The 20,617-nt window shown below is 41.3% G+C and overlaps 1 protein-coding gene across 5 annotated transcripts in view; it reads right to left on the bottom strand.

Annotated features, from left to right (window-relative positions):
* Window positions 1–20,617, bottom strand: part of TTC7B (tetratricopeptide repeat domain 7B) — a 294,097-nt gene that overhangs the window by 99,931 nt on the left and 173,549 nt on the right. For all 5 annotated transcript variants that reach the window (XM_037832063.1, XM_037832064.1, XM_037832065.1 and 2 more), the window contains 4 exons: window positions 19,036–19,153; window positions 16,965–17,022; window positions 11,227–11,299; window positions 8,460–8,620 (listed from right to left, as the gene is read on the bottom strand). In XM_037832063.1, the coding sequence (XP_037687991.1) occupies window positions 8,460–8,620; window positions 11,227–11,299; window positions 16,965–17,022; window positions 19,036–19,153 (410 nt within the window). The remainder of the gene's footprint in view (window positions 1–8,459; window positions 8,621–11,226; window positions 11,300–16,964; window positions 17,023–19,035; window positions 19,154–20,617) is intronic.

Raw genomic sequence — 20,617 nt, 5'->3', positions numbered from 1 at the left:
CTGGCTCTCTCTCTCCCTGTCTGAATTTTATTCTGCTTATAAAGGACTCTATTAATAGGCTAAAGACCAATCCTGACTGAGGTGGGCCACACCTTAACTGAAGTAACCTCATCAAAAGGTCCTACATACAATGGGTTCATACCCATGGGATAGGATTAAGTTTAAGAACATGTTTTTCTGGGGTGCATAGATCCAAGCCACCACACAGCTAAAGCAGTATTCAGAGGGAAATTTTTAGTGTTAAATGCTTATATCAGAAAATAAGGGGAGGCAAAAAATTAATGAACCAAACACCAAATATAAGAGATTAAGGAGGAAAAACAAAACAACAAACTCAAAGAAAATAGAAGACTGGAAATAGAAGAATTAAGAGCAGTAATTAATGAAAGAGAAAATAAACTTACTATTAAGATGATTAAAAAAGCTACTGGTTCTTTGAAAAGATCAATGAAATACATAAATTTTTGGCAAGACTATTCTAGAAAAAAGGTGCCATAAATGATATTTGGAATAAAAAATGAGACTTAACCAAGCATATTTTATGACAATAAATAATAAAAAGCATTGTGAACAACTTTATGTCAATAAAATTTCAAATTTAGATGAAATGGGACACAGCCTTAAAAATTAATATTGTATAGTACATATTATATATTATATATAGCTGAATAAAATAAGTTTAAAACCTGAGTAGTTCTACAATAATTTTTTAAAAGCATCAGAAGTCTTTCTATAGAGAAAAGACCAGCCCCAGATGGCTTTACAAGCGAGTTGTATCCAGATTCATTATTATAGGAACAAATAATTCCAATTTTACACAAATGATTCCAAAACACACAAAAAAGAAGAACTACTCAAACTTATTTTCTGAAGGTAGCCTAACTTTGATCCCCAAACCTGACAAGCATATAAAGAGAAAGGAAAATTAGAGGCCTATTTCAAACATGAACATAAATGCAAAAAAAATTAGTAAACTGAATCTATAAAAAAGATATAAAAAATAAAATAAAAAAGATATTATATCATGACCAAGCTGGGCTTATTTCAAGAATGCAAAGTTAGTTTAACATTTAAAAATATTAATATAACATTCATAGATCAAAGGAGTCAAGTCATATTATCATCTCAACATATACAGAAAAGGGATTTGATAAAATTCAGTATCAGTTCATGATTTAAAGAAAAAAAACACAACTTGTAGCAAACCAGGAAGAAGGAACCTTCCTAACCTTTTAAGTAGTGTATTAGTTAGGGATCTCCAGAGAAACAAAACCGACAGGAATTGGCTCACACAACCATGGAGACTTCCGAATTCCACAGGGCAGGCTGCAGGTTGGGAACTCCAATGAAAGTTTTGATGAATTCCCCAGGAGAAGCTGGCTGGTTGAAGTAGAGAAAGAAATTCTCCTTTCTGACCGCTGAAATGATCAGTTCTCCCTTTAAAGCCTTCAACTGATTGGATGAGATTTCTCTCACTGCTAAAGGAAATCTCCTCTGTTAATTGTAGATGTAATCAGCCATAGATGCAATTAACTGACTAATGATTTAAATCCATGAAATACCCTCACAGTAGCAATCAGGCCAGTGCTTGCTTGACCAAACAACTGGACACCATAACCTAGCCAAGTTGACACATGAAATTAACCATCACCAATGGTACCTACAAAAAGCCCTGTAATAAATATAATTCTTAATGTTGAAACATTGAGAAAATTTTATTCAACTCTTCTAAAGGGCCTAGTTAGTTCAATAAGGCCAAAAAAAAAAAAAGGTTGAAGGATTAGAGACAAAGAAACAGCTTTTTAATTTCAAATAAAAAGAAACCCAAGGTAATCTATATATAGATTATTAGATTAATAAGAATTTAGCTGGGCTGTTACATTAAAAACAACATACAAAAATCAGGTGCCTTTCTATATAATGCAACAAAATAGGTAGTAAGTTTGATTAAAAATACATTATATATACACACTTGTTCTGGTTTGCTAATACTGCCATTTTGCAAAATGCCAGAAATGGATTGGCTTTTATAAAGGGGGTTTATTTGGTTACAAAGTGTGCCAGTTTAGATGAATTATGTCCCCCCAAACACCATTATCTTTGATGCAATCTCATGGGGACAGGCTTATTAGTGTTGGTTAGGTTGAAACCTATTGGTTCAGTGTTTCCATGGAGATGTGACTCAATCAACTGTGGCGAGACCTTTCATTGGATTGTTTCCATGGAAGTGTTGCCCCACCCATTCAAGTGGGTCTTAATTGGATCACTGGAGTACTTTAAAACAGCCACACAGGCTTAGAAGCAGAGCAGCTGTGAGTGACATTTTGGAGAGCAACTGAGAGAGACATTTTGAAGATGGCCATTGAAAGCAGACTTCTGCTCCAGAGAAGCTAAGAGAGGACAAACGCCCCATTTTGAAGAACCTACAGGAACTGAGAGAGGAGCTAGAACATAACCCGGGATCAGCAAATGCCAGCTACGTGCCTTCCCAGCTTAGAGAGGTTTTCCTGGACGCCATTGGCCTTCCTTCGATGAAGGTACATGATTGTTGATGCCTTACCTTGGAAACTTTATGGTCTTAAGACTGTAACTGTGTAACCAAATAAACCCCCTTTATAAAAGCCAATCCATTTCTAGTATTTTGCTTAACAGCAGGATTAGCAAACTGGAACACAAAGTTACAGTCTTAAGGCCATAAAGTGTCTAAGGTAAGACATCAACAATAGAGCACCTTCACTGGAGAAAGGCCATTGGCATCTGGAAAACCTCTGAGAAGGCACATGGCTGGCATCCGCTTGCTCCCAGGTTGCATTTCAAAATGGCGTTCTCCAAAACGTGTCAGCTTTCAACGGCCATCTTCAAAATGTCTCTGTAAGTTGCAGCTGCACTGAATTCCTTCTGTTTGTCAGCTTTTATATGGCTCCAGTGATCTAATTAAGACCCACCCTGAATGGGTGGGGTAACACCTCCATGGAAATTATCCAATCAAAGGTCTTGCCCACAGTTGATTGAGTCACATCTCCATGGAAACATTCAATCAATAGGTTCCAACCTAATCAACACTAATATGTCTGCCCCCACAAGACTGCATCAAAGAACATGGCGTTTTGGGGGACACAATACATCCAAACCAGCATAACACTGTATACAAAAACATGAAAAATTTTCAGGTAGTTAGGAATAAATCTAGCATACAAAGTTTTTATGAAGAAAATTTTAAAACATCATGAAGAATGCTTTTAAAGGCCTAAATAGTTAGAGAGAGATGCTGGCCATAGATTGGAAAACCCAGAATCATAAATAATTCTCCTTAAACTGAGCTATTAAATTAAATGTAATTCCAATCAAAATCTTGTCAGATTTTTTTTATGTGTGGAAATTGACAAGTGGGTTAAAAATTTATATGACAGTTCAATGGCCCAAGAACAGGCACAACAACTATGGTGGTTTGAAGCTGTATACATGTCCCCCCAAAAAACATGCTCTAATCCATCGTATCCATTCCTGTGGGTGTGAACCCATTGTAAGTAGGTCCTTTTGATGGGGTTACTTCAGTTAAGGTGTTACCCACCTATGGAATGAATACATGCAAAGAAAAAAGCTAGGGAAGCAAGTAGCTGAAATCAGCAAAACCGGGAAAAGAAAGAGAGAGACCAGCAGACGCTGCCATGTGCCTTGGCATGTGAGAGAGGAGCCAAGGATCGCCAGCAGCTAGTCTTCAGGAAGAAAGCGTCACCTTGATGATGTCTTGATTTGGACATTTTCCCAGCCTCAAAACCTTGAGTGAGTAAACCAGTCCATGGTTGCTTTGAGCAGCCTAGGAAACTAACAGAACACCCCTAAAGAACAAAACACAGGGAGAAAGCTACCTCACATATATGAAGCTGTAAGAATAAAGACAGAGTGGCAATCACACCGAGTTGGGCAGACTGACCAGTGGAACTAAATAGAAAGTTCAGGAACAGCCTCGTGCAGATAAGGACATTTGATTTATGGCAAATACGGCACTGTGGAACAATGGGGAAAAGAATCTTATCAATACACGATGCTGGGACAACTGGGTATCCATATAGGAAAAAATTACACTGGCTCCCTCATATAATACACAAGTCCAGAGGATCCCCAGACTTGAGTTCAAGAGATAACACAAGAGAGCTTCTAGAAGATAACTTACGAGACTATCTTCATGAACTTGGAAAAGGGAGAGATTAATAAATTCAGCTAATTAAAATTAATAATTTCTGGTTATCAAAAGGCATCATTAAGAGAAAGAAAAGGCAACCCACAGATTGGGAGAAGACTTTTGTGACACATGCAACAATGAAAGGACTTGTAACCATAATATATAAAGCAAACTTACAAATTAATAAGAGATAAATCTATTGAAAAAAACAGGAAAGACTTGCACAGGTGCTTCACAAAAGAGAAAAATCTAAATGACCAATAAGCAAATGAAAAGGTGTTCAACTTCATTGGGAGTGAAGGAAATGCAAATTAAACTCACAATGTGAAGTAATTAACTAGCCACATCGTGACAAAAATAAGAAGTCTGACAACACTAAGCAGTGGCCAGGCTGTGGAACCACGGGGACACCTGGACATTGCTGGTGGCTTAACTGGCACAACCACTTTGGAAAACAGTTTGGAATTATCTGGTAAAGTTGAAGATACACACATCCTATGACCCAACAATTTCATTTCTAGATGTACACCTAGAGAAATGCTTGCCCACATGTACCAGGAGACCTGTACAAGAATATTTATAGCAGTATTGTTCACAATAATAAAAAATGAAAATGACCCACAAATCCATGCACAGTAGACAAAATAAATAAATCCTTGTATATCCATACAATAAAATATAACTCATCACTGTAAATGAATTTATTTCACCTGCTGCAGGCAACAAGGATGAACCTCAAGAAAAATTATTTTAATTCCTGAGAATTAAAATAATTTCTCTTTATTTTAAGCAATAAAAGTAAGTAGCTTAAGGATACAGTACAATCCCATTTATTTAAAATTTAAAACATGCAAAGCAAAAATTTTTTTAGTGACACCTTCAAAGTGCACTTGGTTGTACTTACTCTTCCGACATCTCGCTAAAAATGGCTAACACTGTACAAATTCTTTTCAGTATCACTAATGTTCCTTAAATGAATAGGGTGTCATCAGTTCTTTACCTAATTTTGCCCCATTATCCTTGTCTGTGGCTCTTCTTCTTTTGATCCCACAGCTGCATTTCTACAAGGGATGGAGTGGACCAGAAATTTGCATTTGACCTTTCACTCATTCAGCATCTAATAAACAAGTATTCTATATCTGGCACCAAGTCCAATTCTGGGGAAACTAGCCACAGATTCTTTTACTTGGACAGATGTCTCCCCAAATTTCTCTCCAGAGTTATGACACTTGTATAAGTTTGATGTGGGGAAAAAAAAACAAAACAAAAAAACCTTTTATTATTTAGGAGTATAAACAGATATAGCATAGAAACACAAAACAATCATCACTGTAGACTTTTGGACAGTGGTTAACCGTGAAGTGGGAGGGCAGGAGATGGGATACAGAGGTAAACACAGGAACTCAGAGCCAATATTAATGTTCTTTTTCTTAAACTGAGAATTGGGTACAGATAAGTGAGTTGTATTATTATTATTTAAAACACATACTATAAACATTCTTTTGTTTCTACTTGATATTTAATAACAGTGATTTTAAACAATTCTAGTATAACACTATATTTGAAAAAAACTTTAGTAGTAATAATAACAATAGTGTTGTGACTATAAAAACCTACCAATTCTTGAATGCCTACCATGTATGAATACCTTAAATACATTAGCTAAATCGATTCTCACAGAACCCCTCTGCTATGGGGATTTTATCAATCCAATTTTACAAATGAGGAAATGAGGCTCTGAGAGATTTAGAGAGTTGCTCAAATTCACACAATTTAAAAGTGAAGGATTTGGAGTCCTAAATCAGGTTTATCTGATTCTAAGACTGTGCTCTTAACCACTAAAAAAAAGATCCTTCTCATTCCCTGGGAAAATGTTGCTGGCTCTTATTCTCCAGAGTAGCAACCGTATTTTTGGAGTTCACTTAGGAAAGGATACCTGATCCCCACAATCCCTGCACTTAGGAAGTTCTTCCCAATTGGCGAATCAATTGTTCAGTTTCAGTTCTGCCTGGAGTGACGAAACGTCTGCGATGGAGCCTCCTAGCCTGAAGCGTAGAATTACAGAATTTTTTGGTCCCTGTTAAGCTTATTCAAGGTACTTAAACACCAATTTTGATAATTTCATGGTGATAGTAAGGATGGATAACACTGGAGGGACCAGCTGCTCCTCCAGCAGGACTAACCCTAATGGTGCGAAGGATGAACCCTCAATCTAGCAAGTTCTGATTGAGCATCAACTATGTAATCAATCTGTGGTCAGTAGGGCCGGTGGGACACCAGAAACTAGAGGCCGTCCCAGGCTTCTGGGCATCTACAGTTCTGCTGGAGACAACTTGGTTACAAACAGGTAACATTACAAGGCAGTTAGGTTGGAAACGTCGTACCCAGGTTGGGAAGTAACCATGGGATTCACTGATTACATCTGACCCCAACTTTTAATAAAGTATTCTTGGGAAGAAATTTCCCATCACAAAGGAAGAAATACAAATATTTAAAAAGCAAACAAGTCATTGGCTGCTCTCAGACCCGCTGCCATATGCTTTGCTTTTTTGAGCTTACGGCTTAACATTAAAATAACAGGCTTGCATTCCTCAAATATCTCTACTGCTGTTCCTTCCCTCTACTACTTGAAAAGGCTATCAGCTGCTGTCACTTGGAGGCATTGCCGAATTAGCCACCACTGTTGACTGCCTACTGTGGTGTGGCTATTAGTTTAATAAGCCTCCTCTCGGGTGACACCCTAGGTCATCAAAGCAGGAGCCACATGCTGGAGCCTCATGTCTCATGATGATGTGCGTGTGTGCTGGGGGGTGGGGTGGGAAGCAGAGAGCACTGCTTTATAAATATTGATGAGCAAAACTGAACTCCACTGCATCAGGTGGCACTTTATGATGGGTAAAGAACCTAATATTTTTTAAAGTGCTTTAACCACTTTTAAGCTTTGGATAAAATCCAGAGATATCCTTGGTGTGCAAAAGAGCAAGTTGGAGATCTGCAAGAAATGAAACACTGCAGCAAAGCTCTTTAATTCACCCTACGTAAATAGCTGAACTCACAAAAGAAATCTCTACACAGAGGTTTCCTGGATCATAACAAGAATTCTCTCAACCGGGAGAAGAGAAGTGCCCTTTTCACTTGAAGACAAAGAAATGTTTGTAATGGAAATGTGTGAACCAGTTTTCCAAGGGGAGCTGCTGAAATGCACTGATTAAACACACAGCGAAGTGACAAGGCAGAGAAATGAAGCCAAAGCTGACCCACTTAAAGTTTGCAGGCTGCGCTTATTTCTGAAAGTGAAGAAAACCAGCCTAGGCCATATTCTACATTCCTTCCCCTCTGGCCCTGCCCCGAGCCAGCCCCTGCCCCATCACTGACCCTGCCACTTAGACAATTAGAACCTTCCAGCACGCAATGGAATGTTTACTGTTTCTGCCACTGTGTACTGGTTACTAAGCTACCACCAAAGAGGATAAAATGGTAACCGAGTAGCCCCACACACAATGTCCTTCTCAATAGCCTAACCAACTGGCAGTAGACGACTCCAGCATAGGACAGTTTTTAATGATAATCCTTAGGTTATATACAAATATTGATTAATTTATATAAGTAATCCCATTCCCTAGAGAATAAAATTAACACACAAAGAAGTCAACTATCTTGATTAAAGTTGCCTAAAACATAATGATCACCCAGCGCTAGTGGAAGCCATTGGTAACGCAGGACAAACCAACTAGAGAGCAATGTTTCCCAAATTTCAGTCATCAGTGTTCATTCAACATAACTTTTGTCATATCTGTGTATACCTGTATTATTTACTTAACTATTTTTCTTTAAATATTTCTTTTCTTTAAAACAGCACATTTAATTTATCCCAGGAAATAATTTCCATGAAACATGAGCAATAATTTCCATGAAAGCACACTTTGATAGGCAGTTATATTTTTCGTAATTTAAATTAAAATAAAAGTAAAACAAATTAAAAATGCTCATCAACAACCCATCTAAATCTTCTTGAGTAGCCCAAGGGTACATACACATTGGGAAAGGGTAAAGTATTTTAACTCAATAAGGATGACCTAACTAATACTGTTAGGATGAGCTATCAGACTAGGTCTGTTTCTAAATACCTGGAAAAGACAAACTAAAGAGCAATGTGTACTATTTACCCTCCATGACGGCTTTGAAGGGCTTCCATCAGACAGACTGGAGAAGGGAAGGAGAGAAGTAACGTCAATGACTTTAGAATAAGGGAAAACAAACACCCAGGAGCACTTACATAAAATTTTCTGGATATTCACTCAGGGCCATATCAATGATGTTCAGCGCATCATGGTAATGCTTTTGTGCTGACAATAAGAGGGCGAGGAGGTGCAGCGAGTTGGCGTCGTCACCTTGAAGTTGAAGAGCTTGGCGGACGTACCCCAGAGCCTCCGGAATCTGCTTGAACACAAAACCAAAAGGAATTTTTAAACACACACACTTGACAGAAGCCACCATTTCAATATCTGACTCTCTGTCAATATCAAGAGATGTTTCACTTTGTGCCACATCCAGCTTTTAAGCCAAGTTCTCATGCTAGCCCCAGGAAACTAACCACAAACATAAAAACAGTTGCCCTCTTCGAGCCATAGTCTGACAGATGAAGCGAAGAGACAGACCCTGTTTCTCTGTACCACTGCCAATACCACATCTTTTATTTCTCCCTAAATAAATACTTTTTCTTTTTCCACAAAGTTGATCTACTTTTGATATGCCCAAGATGATTTCATTCTGAATGGAGATACACACCAATTGCCAGAGGTTTTTAGTGGAATTAAATTGCCTTAGCTGAACTGATCTCATTTGTTAAAGTCTTACTGAAATTCAAATGCTTAATAAGTCACAAAACCTTTAACAGTGCTTTCCAAATGATCAGATGCCTGTGGTTCTTTTCAAATTCCTTTGTCCTGGATCTCCATTAGACATCAAGGAAGTATGCAATCAAACAAACAAACAAAACCCCCAAACCTTTCCAAACTACAACCCCAAATAATCCAAGAAACAAATGGCAATGCCACAGACAAAGAAGATGTATCCAAATTGAACTAAGACCAGATATAACCTTAACCTTTATAATTTGCACCAGTGGTTTAAGACTTTCTTCAAAACTATTCAAGCACAAGATTGGTAAAATGCATGCATAATGGATATTTGAATACCCTAAATTCCATGCAGGTTTAACAGTAACTAAGGAGAATTAGAACCTGAGGCTGGATTTCAAATAGAGCTCCGGACAGAACTGTTCTTACACAACCACCCCAGGGACTTCTTCCTGGCTCTCTTCCACCCCATCCCTGTGCTGAACCATATTCTCAGCCCTCTTGCTTCCTCCAAACCATCAGTAACTTCAGGCCACAATAGGAGCCATAACCTGTCTTTCCTCAACTTATCAGTCTCCTCCTCTGAAATTTCCAAGTTTCCTGGATTTAGTTATAAATGCTGGCTATGGAAGATTTCTGCCTTTGAACTATAGAATCACAACTGGTTAGGAGACCATCTACCCAACCCCTCATTTTCAGAGAGGAAACTGAGGTTCAGAGAGGTGAAATGACTTGGGCAAGGTCACCCAGCTGCTGAGTGACAGAGATGAGGACGACCCTAGATCTGACTCTTCTCTCTTCTTCTCCCTGCCGGTCAAATGGCATTGTCCCTAAAGAGGGCCACAAAGTTTCCTGCCATGGTCAGCAGGCAACACTCTCCGCCACTGTGAGCCCAGTCTCCATCCATTACCCATTCCGTTCCTCGGGGTGACAACCTACCAGGTGAGCAGCACCCAACTTGGTATTAGGGGACGGTCACAAGGTGTGATGTTAATGTGTAGGGATCCCCAGACATATCAGGGACAAACTGATACAGCATTTAAAACAATGTCCTCAAGGGACAGCTGAGTTGAAGAAATTCAAAGCTGGTCCTTCACTTAACAAGTATTTACTAAGTGCCAAACATGTCAGGCAGTTTTCCAGGTACCAGGGTAAAGCACTGGCAGTGACTGACTGGTTTCCTGCCCTCATGAAACCTAAAGTCTAGTGGGAAAGACAGATGCTGATCAAGAAGGCTGAGCAAGAGGAAGGAGAAGTGCTACAGGAAGGAGGCTTCAGGTAGGAGGTGAGAGAAGCTCCTGGTAGAGCGGGGAGACAAACGGTCAGTATCAGCCCACATCGGTCACTGAGGCAGCTCTTGACAAGCTTGGATCAGCCCAGCTGTGAGCCACGCCCTGCCAGGTGAGAGGACCTCCACAGGGGTAGGAATCTTGGCTTCCTCAGTCCTCAGGTCACCAGCGGGAGCCACTTCCCAACACCACTCCCAGGCAACCTGGAAGGCAGACCTTTGCCTCAAGCCCAGGCCTGCCAGAGGAATGGGATGTCTGGGGAGCTGCCCTTCGATTCCAGTAAGCACTCAGGAATGTGCTGGAGTGACCACCAGAGCCTTCCACCTGGTGGGCAGGCAGGCATGCTGCCAGAGTCTCCAGAACGGCTGGAAGGGGGTGGCAGGCTGGGAGAATGTGGGAAGATGAAGGCCAGGGAAGTATGCCCCTCCTGTTTTGAGTGGCCACTGTGTGTAATTGTTTGTATCTTCAAGGAACTGGTATCTCTTGTCTATACCTGCTGGCATCTTCCCGCCAATCACTGATACCCCTGTGAGGACTAGCCACATCCCCGCCCCCCAAATCCGTCAGTTCCTGTCAGCAAGTGACAAAAGGCTGTTTGACAACTGCTGGGTTCAGGGTATATGCCGTGCACTGCCCCAGATCTGGTCCTCCACATCTGCAGGTTTAACTTCCAAAAGCAAAGCCTGGAAACCCCCGTGTTTCCATAGATGCTGCTTGAACTGACCAAAACCCCAGGGGCCCTTCCTGGGAGGGGTCAGCATCCTCCGGATGGAGTCCCGGGCTCCATTCAGCCTCAAGCGAAGACAGGAATTGCATCTGCTGCCTCAAACCGAGGAGCCAGAGGAGCTGCTCTAAAACACACACATCAAGGTCAGGGGGCATTACGGAAACTGACCTGTCTGGAGATGGCAAGCTGCAGAGCCAGGTAGAAAGCTGCTTGGTGATCTGTCGGTGACAGGCTGTGGGCCCTGAAAGAGTATCGATGGCTATTAGCACACAGGAGAAGCACTTTTCCTTTCCTTATCAAACAAGTCTCTACGTTTGCATTTCCACACCAAGGCCACATATTTAGTTTAACTAATATTTAATTTAACTCTTCTACTTTGTCTGCTAACAAATATAAAAGCACTTCTCTTCTCACAGCATATATAACACAGGAGCGTGTTTCTGTGTTGTGCATTGTGTCTCAAATGGCTGCTGCTGACCCGGCCTTGAGGGGGGCTGGGGAGCAGGAGGTGGAGAACCCACAGGCCTGAGGCCTCACCTCCCAGCAGACTCCTCCCTGGGGCTGAGCAGGGAGGCCCGTGTGTCACGCTGGGACACAGCGAGGCCACGTGTGAACCTGGCAAGGGGACGGCCGCTTTGGTTAAGCTCTGGCTTGGCCTTAACGCTCCTTCAACCAAATTTCTGGATTTCAGAGAAACCATGTGGAAATCAAAGACCCAGCTTGGCTTGTAAAACAAGGTTTTGGTTTCTGGTGAACTATAGGGGTAAAGAGAAATTCATTCCATCTTTTGAAGTGTCTACTAAATTCCACACATTTTACTAATTTAGCCCATATAACAGTGACTTTCAGGACTCTGCGGAAAGACACAGCTTGATTTTATTAACTGGCCTTTGACCCAGATGGGAAGAAGCTGCCCTGGCATCCGCATTGGTTGCAAACATGGACTTTTTTGCTTTTATGTGGATGTCAATTGTATTTTACCACGAGCAGCTCGAAATGTGACTATGGACAAGAAATAATTATGTGTTTAGCAGTCTGGTGGGAAGAGAAAAACAAACTTTTACTTTCTTTAAAAGGCACCGTGAAGCATACTAATTACAAGTGGTGGGACCCCGAGAGTAAACAAACCTTCCTGCTGCTCTGTCAACATTCTGTGATTAAAGGAGAATCTTCTTCTGGCAGAAAACAAATTTGAGATAAAAAAGAAAACCAAATCATTATAGATTCAATTGTGGCAAACATGCCAAGGATGGTGTTCTACAGTAACAAGGTCTTTTAATTGAATTGTCCGTCTGTTGTGGGGAAAAGAGCTAAAGAAGTCTCCCGTATGTTTGCCATCCAGCAAATAAGCTACGTCCACTAATCCAGGATGTTGTTTGAGCACATGTGGTAGCTTGTGTTTTCCAGCAGGAATGGCGTAAAGCAGAGGCTAGGCTCAGTCCTTTTATCGATCTAAAGGGCAAGGCCCCAACCTAATCTCCCATTCCTGGGGAGTCTTCACTAAATCTTGCCCTAGGACATGGTCACCCTCGGGACATTATTCACCTTAGTTGGATAGGCTGAGGCTGAGGCTGAGTGTTTGCCTGTGTTGCCCTTTTAAATGTCTTGTTTCCACCAGGAGCCTACTCTGTATGCTCCAGTTTTTATTAAGAACAAGTACTGGTTTTCCATGAATTTGTACATCAAAGACATTTTTCCTTTGGTGTTCATAAAAAGTGAGATTGGAATGTCATGGTTTCTGTCTCTTTCAGTTATTCAGGGAAAATAAATACGAAATCAATTATGAAGAGATTCTGAATTATTTATGGCAATGGTCTGGTGAATTCAGGGTGTGGCTGGAGATAGTTCTGGCCAAAGGCCGCACCCTGGCCTCATGGAATGATTGTTAACTGTTTCCCACACCTAACAGCTTGTGAAAGAAACAAACCAGAAGTGCTAGAAACCTTGGCATTTCTGGGAAGAGTTAGGGCAACATCTGAGGAATTTCCAACTTGGCTAATAATGGACACCCTAACTGCCAAATTTCTAATGAGGCACAACCCAAACATATGCATGAGTTAAGCTAACCACTTTAGCCTATGAAAGACAAAAGGAAATAAAGAGAATGTGAAAGAAAAAAAAAAGTGCATGGTGTTGATCTCATGTAGGCACTAGACAACTTGCTTCCTTTGTGCAGAACAGCTTCAGCAGCTAAGCTCCCTGTGACAAAGTCCCTTCGGTATGCCCACAGCCAACGTGCTTGACAAAAATCATCAAGTGATGCAGATGAGAACAGGATACAAGTATTCTTGAAAATTGCAAGCCTGATGAACTCTGCACATGAATCTAAAGCAGCTCCATAAACCTCATTTCCATATAGTTAACATCCTGCAAGGCTGGTAAGAGAAACCCAGAGACCTAAAAATGTCACTACAGGGATGTTAACAAAGCGCTTGCCTCATCAAAGCACCTCCACATTCATCAATTCAATTTCTCTTCCATAAGGAAAGAAAGAATTGTTAGACTGTGGGCCACCAAGGCCACCCATCCATCCATCCATCCATCCACTCACCCATCCACCCACCCATCCATCCCTCCACTCCCCCAAACTTCCCATCCATCCACCCATTCATCCACCCACCCACCCTCCCATCTACCCACCTATCCATCCCTCTACTCCCCACACTTCCCATCCATCCATCCATCCATCCACCCATCTACCTACTCATCCATCCATCCATATACCCAACTATCCACCTACCCACCCATCTACCCACCCCACCCCCCATCCATCCATCTACCACAAACATCAGGCATTGCCTACTGTGATGACAGTCCAGTGCCAGACTCTGGGGAGCCTAGAGATTAATCAGACAAGTGTGTGCCCTTGAGGATCTCCCCACCCAGAGGAGGAGACCCAAAGGGATCATTACAGAGCAGTGGGAGCAGTGCCCTGAGAGAAACAAGCCAGGCAGCAATGAGAAAGGATGGGCTGGGGTCCCTGGACCACCCTGACCTAGAACTCAGAATGCCTTGAGTTCCACCACAGTGCTCCTAGACTCCAATTCCAAAATCCTCTAAAGCTGAACCAGGAACATAGAGAAGGCTGATCAATTTGACCTTAGTCCATAAGATGCATACCTGTAACAGTAATAACTACACATCTATTATTAAACATCTAGTCCAAGAACACCCAGCAAGACAGAAGAGCCAGACGTGGAGTAGAGAACATGTGATTCCAAGGCCTGGTCTTTCTACCACATCGACCTGCTGCCTTTTTTAGCCAATTTTCCTTGAAGTCCCCTTCAGTCCCCCTTACAATGGATGGAATTAGTGTTTTATTAAGTTAAGAAAAAATATTTACAACCTGGTTAAATCTATTACTCAGGAACCTCCTGCCACTTACACATGTAGGATGACCCAATCTCTCCTGGTTTGCCCAGGACTTTCTTTCCTGGTCCATATCCCTGGAAACCTCTCAGCCCCCAGCAAACCAGGATGGTTGGTTGCCCTATACATACAAAACACATCACACTCAAATGCAAACCCAAGCTACAAGGGAAACATAGAGAAATAAAGTGAGATTCTGTAGCCTATACCACATCGAGCGAACACACAAATGCCACCATGCTGCCCCTCCCTATGGAGTAGCCCAGGCCTGCCCTCAGAGAGCTGCCTTCTGCCTGCTCTGGGTCAATACACAGAACATGTTCAAAACTATTTTCAGACTTGCTTTTCTCCGCAGGATACGAGAGCCTGCAAAAGCAGCAACTCAGGTGTGAGGGTCAGAGCTTTTTTTGGCATCTTCAGAAAGCTTTTCAAACAATGTTCTGTTTTCCTTCACTGTACTTTTGTGCAGGCAAATGCACTGGTGCAGATTGCATGAGCTGAGCTTGCGAGTGTATGAACAGGCATGATTCTCAATATTGAGATGCAGTTGCATAACTAGGATGTCTTTCTGCATCTACTATAGAGAAAATTTTCCTGAATTTTGACTCCAGTCATAATCAGAGTTAATTCTCACACAATGTATCTGCAACTCCTTGTCCCTTTTTGAGTTACATTGTTTTCTTTTTAAGCAAAAATAGAAAATAATAGTATAAGCAAATGGCAGGGAGAAGATTGAAAATGCATAGTAGAAAAAGTACTCATAAAAGTGGTTTTTAAATATTCATTTACATTAAAAAGTGATACACATCATTCTTACCTACTTGTAATCTTTCCCTTAAAGATTTCTGTTAAGACTATAATGCATCAAAATAGTCCTAGTTAATATGTACTGGAAACAAAATAATTTTACTTCTTTACAAAAAATATTCCATATTTCATACAAATACTCATTTAGGTTAGCCTTCCCCCAAATAATCATTAGGTGAATGGAATTTTATTACTTTTCATTCCCATATGAACTAATATTTTAAAAATCTCTTTGAATTAAAACTTAAGCGAAAAAGGAACAAAAAGGAATTGAGGCCAGTGGAACAGCCGTTGTATAACACGAAGTTAGAATTCCGGCGGCTGAAGGCAGACCACCACCATGGCTGTTTTTAGTGAGCCAGTAAGATGTGCTGATTTAAGAAAAGTGAAACAGATGTAATGACCACTTTCTTAAGCATCCATGTGTGGGTTTTACAAACTAGGTCTGGAGAATTTAAAACTCCAAATCATTTGAAATGGAAATGCTTTCTGCACTCCAGGCTGAAGAACCCCAACAAAAGCTTATTAGCAAAGAGGCAAGAGATCTGTTTGCAGATGTCAGTTGGTACTTCCTGTCATTAACCAGACTGGGGCTGGCAAAGTGAAGATGCTGTCAGTGAGCCTGCTAGGAAATGGAAAGAAATGAGATTGAAGGTTTCAGACTAACTGAAACCAAGTGATAACGATTTCATGAAAAAACAGGATCACGTACACCATGAAATCTGTGAGCAACTCTGGTTCTATGACAGGGATATTAACAAAGTTTATTAAGGCATTGAGAGGTCCTTATGGAATTTTTTGTAGAATAATTTTCTAATACAATTCCAAGAAACCAATGTACTTCAGATATGTCGAAGGTGACAGAATCAATACCAATTCTAGATTTCACATCATGGGGCTATACGTTCAGGCAACAGTTTCATTCCAGTGATTGACCATAACTGCAATAAAAATAAATCAGGGCAGTGTGGTATAGTAGGTACAAGAAAAACTGGGTTAGAATCAGGAGACTGGGATTCTCTCCCGACTTCAATATCTATGTGACCCTGGTAACTTCTGTCCCTCTGTGCATTTCCTGCATTGGACATACGACTTGTTCTATCTGCTTCATGGGTTTGGAGTGGTGATCAGACTATTAAGGGATGGGAAAGAGCACTGTAACACTCAAGTGTTTTATAACTACAAGGTATTCTCCTAATTTTGTGAAAGGCATAATGATGGAGACAAGCACAAGGTATTATAGAGTATGGCAGGAGTGGGGAAGCCTGGGGCCTGCTGGGCTGATGGCCCTGCCATAATATATCAGAGACTGCCCTAAAATCTGTTTTTCGTTTTTATTTTTTTCATTTCTTAATATAACAATCTAAGCTTGACATGTTAAAAAAAAAAAAAAGGCTAGAAGAGAATGATCCCTCTTTTGATGATGGCAAATGTCTTTAACAAAGGAATCATCATCCTAGACATACAAAGTATGTATCTCCTTAGAGCTGAAAACACTTTATTAGGAATGAATAAAATGTGCCCAAATGGATAAACAGATTACGAATGCAGATGAACACGGCAGCAAGTAATGCAGCAAGTTTAAATGCTGTCTGCTCAGTGCTCAAGATGAAAGACTCCCAGGGGTAAAACATTGTTTACATAATCTTTATAAATATCTCTTCTTTTTATACTTATCACACTTTGGTGTCATTATGTACAGTCAAGTGAAAAGATGAACTCCCACTCACCTCTGAAATGCAAGAAGCGCCTTTCTCTGCAGGACCTCCTGCATCCCTCGCAAAGAAGCTAAGAAAAGGGTAAGGTTAGTCAGTGGCATGGGAGATCTGGGAGCTTTCGACAACTACCAACTCCATCACAAAAATTATCTATTCATCTGGATTTGAACCACCAATCCCTGGTACCGACATGCCCAGCCCTGCACCAGTCACGGTAGAGGACAGAAGAGGAAGCCCAGGACTAGGCTGGCGGCACTGCACCCGCTGGACATAAAGGGGCAGCAATGAATGCCAAGGGGAGAATGAGTTGGATGGTCACTCTTGTTTCCAAAACACCAGCTGGGCACTCCAAGAGGAACACGTTTGTGTTTCCAAGCATAGGTGTGTTAACTCGTAGGCCAAGACCGGCTCTACCAGAATGGTAGAGAAGGACTCAAAAGCACAAATGGGGTTGGATTAGGTGGCCTTCAGGGTCCCTCTGGCACTCAGAAGCTATGTGGCTGGGCCAGGGGCACTAGCTAGATGCCATGAAAAGGCCAGTTTAATTCACACTGGGCAATGGCAGGACCTTGAATGAACACAAGGGATGGATCAGGCAAACCCAGAACTGGTGCTGGAAAATCAGCTCAGAAGTGTGAGCCCACCTCGCTGTGAGCCAACAGCTTGCCCTGTGTAGAGCATGTGAGAAAAGGTTCCCTCAAAGCCTGTCACAGGAAGTAAAAAGATACTTCATGGGGCTGGCAGAAAAGTCCTGGAGGGACTGTTTATGGTTGGAACCAGAGGAGGCCTTATCTAACAGTTCCGATGCAGCCTGACTTCAGTCTGAGAGCAGCGGAAGGCTGTCCTGGAGGGCCGGAAGTGGCTATAACCCAAACCACACATCGCTCCCACTCTCCAGCTAACTAAGAACAATAGGGACCCAGCTAGTGGAACCACCGAAGTGAGTGCAAGACCCAGGCCCAAAGTTACAGAGCTAATGAGTGATAGAGAACGCACTAAAAATTTATATAGATAGATATATAGTGTTAAATTCAAATTTCACTGAAAGTCTGCTTCTATTTGAAGCACTGAGCTGGGTATTTCCAACATATCACGTGTAAGTGGAAAATTAGCAAAAAATTCATCATTGCAAAGTAATTGATATGTAAAACTTCCCCAGGGTCTTTGATATATTAGGGCAGAGCCAGGAAGGATTTGGGGCCCTCTGGAAAATAAACTATAGCAAAACTATAAAGAAAAAAAAGGAAGTGAGTAAAGAAAATAAAAGTTAGGATAGCAGTTTCTCTTAAAGGGGAGAGAGGGTGTGTGATTGGGAGGGAGCCTGGCCGGCCCTGAAGGTTGCTCGGCAAAGTCCTATCTCCTGAGCCAGGTTGATGGCTACAAAGGTGTTTTTCCATCTACTAATTCATTATCCTAATATACATGCTTTTGAATTTTTTTATGTTTATGTTATATTTAATAACAACACAACATTAACAGAATAATAGTAAGAGTTCAGGAAAACAATGTATCGATTGACACTTGCCGCAAATATATCAATGAAAACTTCATTAAGTATAAATTAAGTATATAATTAAGATTTTTTTTTAACCAGATGCCCACCCACCAAAACTTAAAGTACGTTCAAAAGTATGTATCTCTTTATCCTAAGAACCATTGCTATCTGGTGAGCTGCTGCACTGCACATGTACAGATCTGTGCATTAAAATGTGCAAATGGAGACAGACCCAGCCTCCCTTCATGTAAGGACAGCCCAGGTCAAGACTAGATGGGTGAGTCATCTCTGACAGCCCTGCTTGCCCCACGCCTCACCCCAGATGCACTGCACCTGCCAGCCACGTGCCCTGTGCACCGCCAGCACAATGCCCCGTGAACAGGGCCAGGGAGCCTTGGCATGGGCCGCCTTCTCTTCCTTCCCGTTCTCCTACTCGTCCAAGCAAAGAGGACAGCAGTGCCAGGGGCAGCACAGGACAGCACAGCAGAATGATACCCTTATGCCCCCTCCTGAGCCAGAAGGGGATGGTGGGGAGCCGAGATGGGTGTTGGGGCTCGGCAGCTCCCTGTGGGGTGGGACTTCGCTCACCATCAGTGGCCTGCAGGCTGTACGTGAGCCCCAGAGCTAAGTAGCCTTTGGCCTTGAACTCGGATGTTTTCTCTCCCACATCGACGACAGTTTTGGCAAACTTTTCGGCCTCCTCCAACTGCAAAATGAGACAAGTTACAAACAACAGCAACCTGCAGGACTTCGAACATGAGTTCTCATAAGCAGCGGCTGCCAGAAATGGATTTCTGATGAGTCACTTTCAAAATATCTCCCAAATCTTCCAATTCCACCCTGGTGATTTTGTTTTCTTTACTGGGCCTCTCCACAGTCCTTGGGAGCCCTACCTTGCTTTTTCCTTTAGGTTTTCCTTATTGCTTATTTGCCTTCTTTTCCAAAGGCACATTCCTACTTGCTGGGGTTTGATCTTGTTCATCTTTATTTTTCATGACTGATTCTGTATTGAGGTTGTACCAGATAGCCAGAAGGTGACTTATATACACTCGGAAAGAATAAAATTCTTACAATGTTTTGTGTTTGGGCCTTTCCTTCTTTTTAAATTGTAAAAAATAATCCATTTAGGCTTGAATTTTCTTTCCTACAAGCTGTTAAAAATTTTAAAACCCAACCAAAATTTTTTTTTTTTTTACAATACACAACACATGGCCTTCACACCAGCAGATTCCAATGAGACAATGCAAACTACGCCCACAATAAGACCTTTTGCAATATTCATTACAGACAAAAATTATAAGATTTGTTCCTTCGAAGCAGGACAAATGCTGATGTTAAATGTGGATGGGTGATAATTCACAAGGGTTCATAACACTCTTTACTTTAGTGGGTGTTTGGAAATCTTAATAACAAAAATGTAACAAATATATATACAGAAAAGGTTTGTTTCCCAGCCTTAAAAAAAGGGTCATGTTTATGTTAGGTGTATAGAGATGCATCACGTACAGTAATAAATAATACAATAGCTAAAAGGAGGGCTACAGAGTCACAGCTGGAAACTGGCACTTTCAAAGCTGAAAAGTTTGGTCAGCTCCTCTGCCCACTCCCAGAACCTGCTGTATTGTCCCCTCAGTGGGCAACACGAAACCATCAGGCCCACCACTCGAAACTGCCAGGACCACACAACCCCTTCAGAGCTGGCTCTTTCAGGCAAGAGCCTGCCTTTCAAAATGTCTTTTTTATTCTACATTTGCCCAAGCAAAATTCAACAAAAAGTCAACACTTTCTTCACAAGGCTTACTTTTGTCCTGCTGGGTGAGAATACATTGCAAAAAACAATCAGCAAGGACCAAAATCATGAAAAATCTCAGCAAGGAGCCTCAGTCCTTTGAGAAAATCCTTCTTATCACTAACCTTGATATGAAGCTAAAGAGAAGAAATTAAAACTCCAGCCCATGTGTGGTGATTATCTATACCACCGTTTCAGCAACCAGCCAGAGGTTTCTATTTTCTGCTCAAATGATATATTTTTGAGGTACCAGAACCATTCAAAATCAGATTTCTCCCAAATTCAAATCTGAACAAGAATATCTGAAGGAAGAGGAAGGGGAAACTTTAAGGTTCTTCAATAAAGAAAGTCGGATTTACACACAAGCTAAAACAGAGGGTA

The sequence above is a fragment of the Choloepus didactylus genome, chromosome 4 (assembly GCF_015220235.1).
Source record: "Choloepus didactylus isolate mChoDid1 chromosome 4, mChoDid1.pri, whole genome shotgun sequence".
NCBI lineage: Eukaryota > Metazoa > Chordata > Mammalia > Pilosa > Megalonychidae > Choloepus > Choloepus didactylus.
Note: the sequence above shows the minus strand (reverse complement) of the source record. Positions and strands in the feature narration are given on the sequence as shown.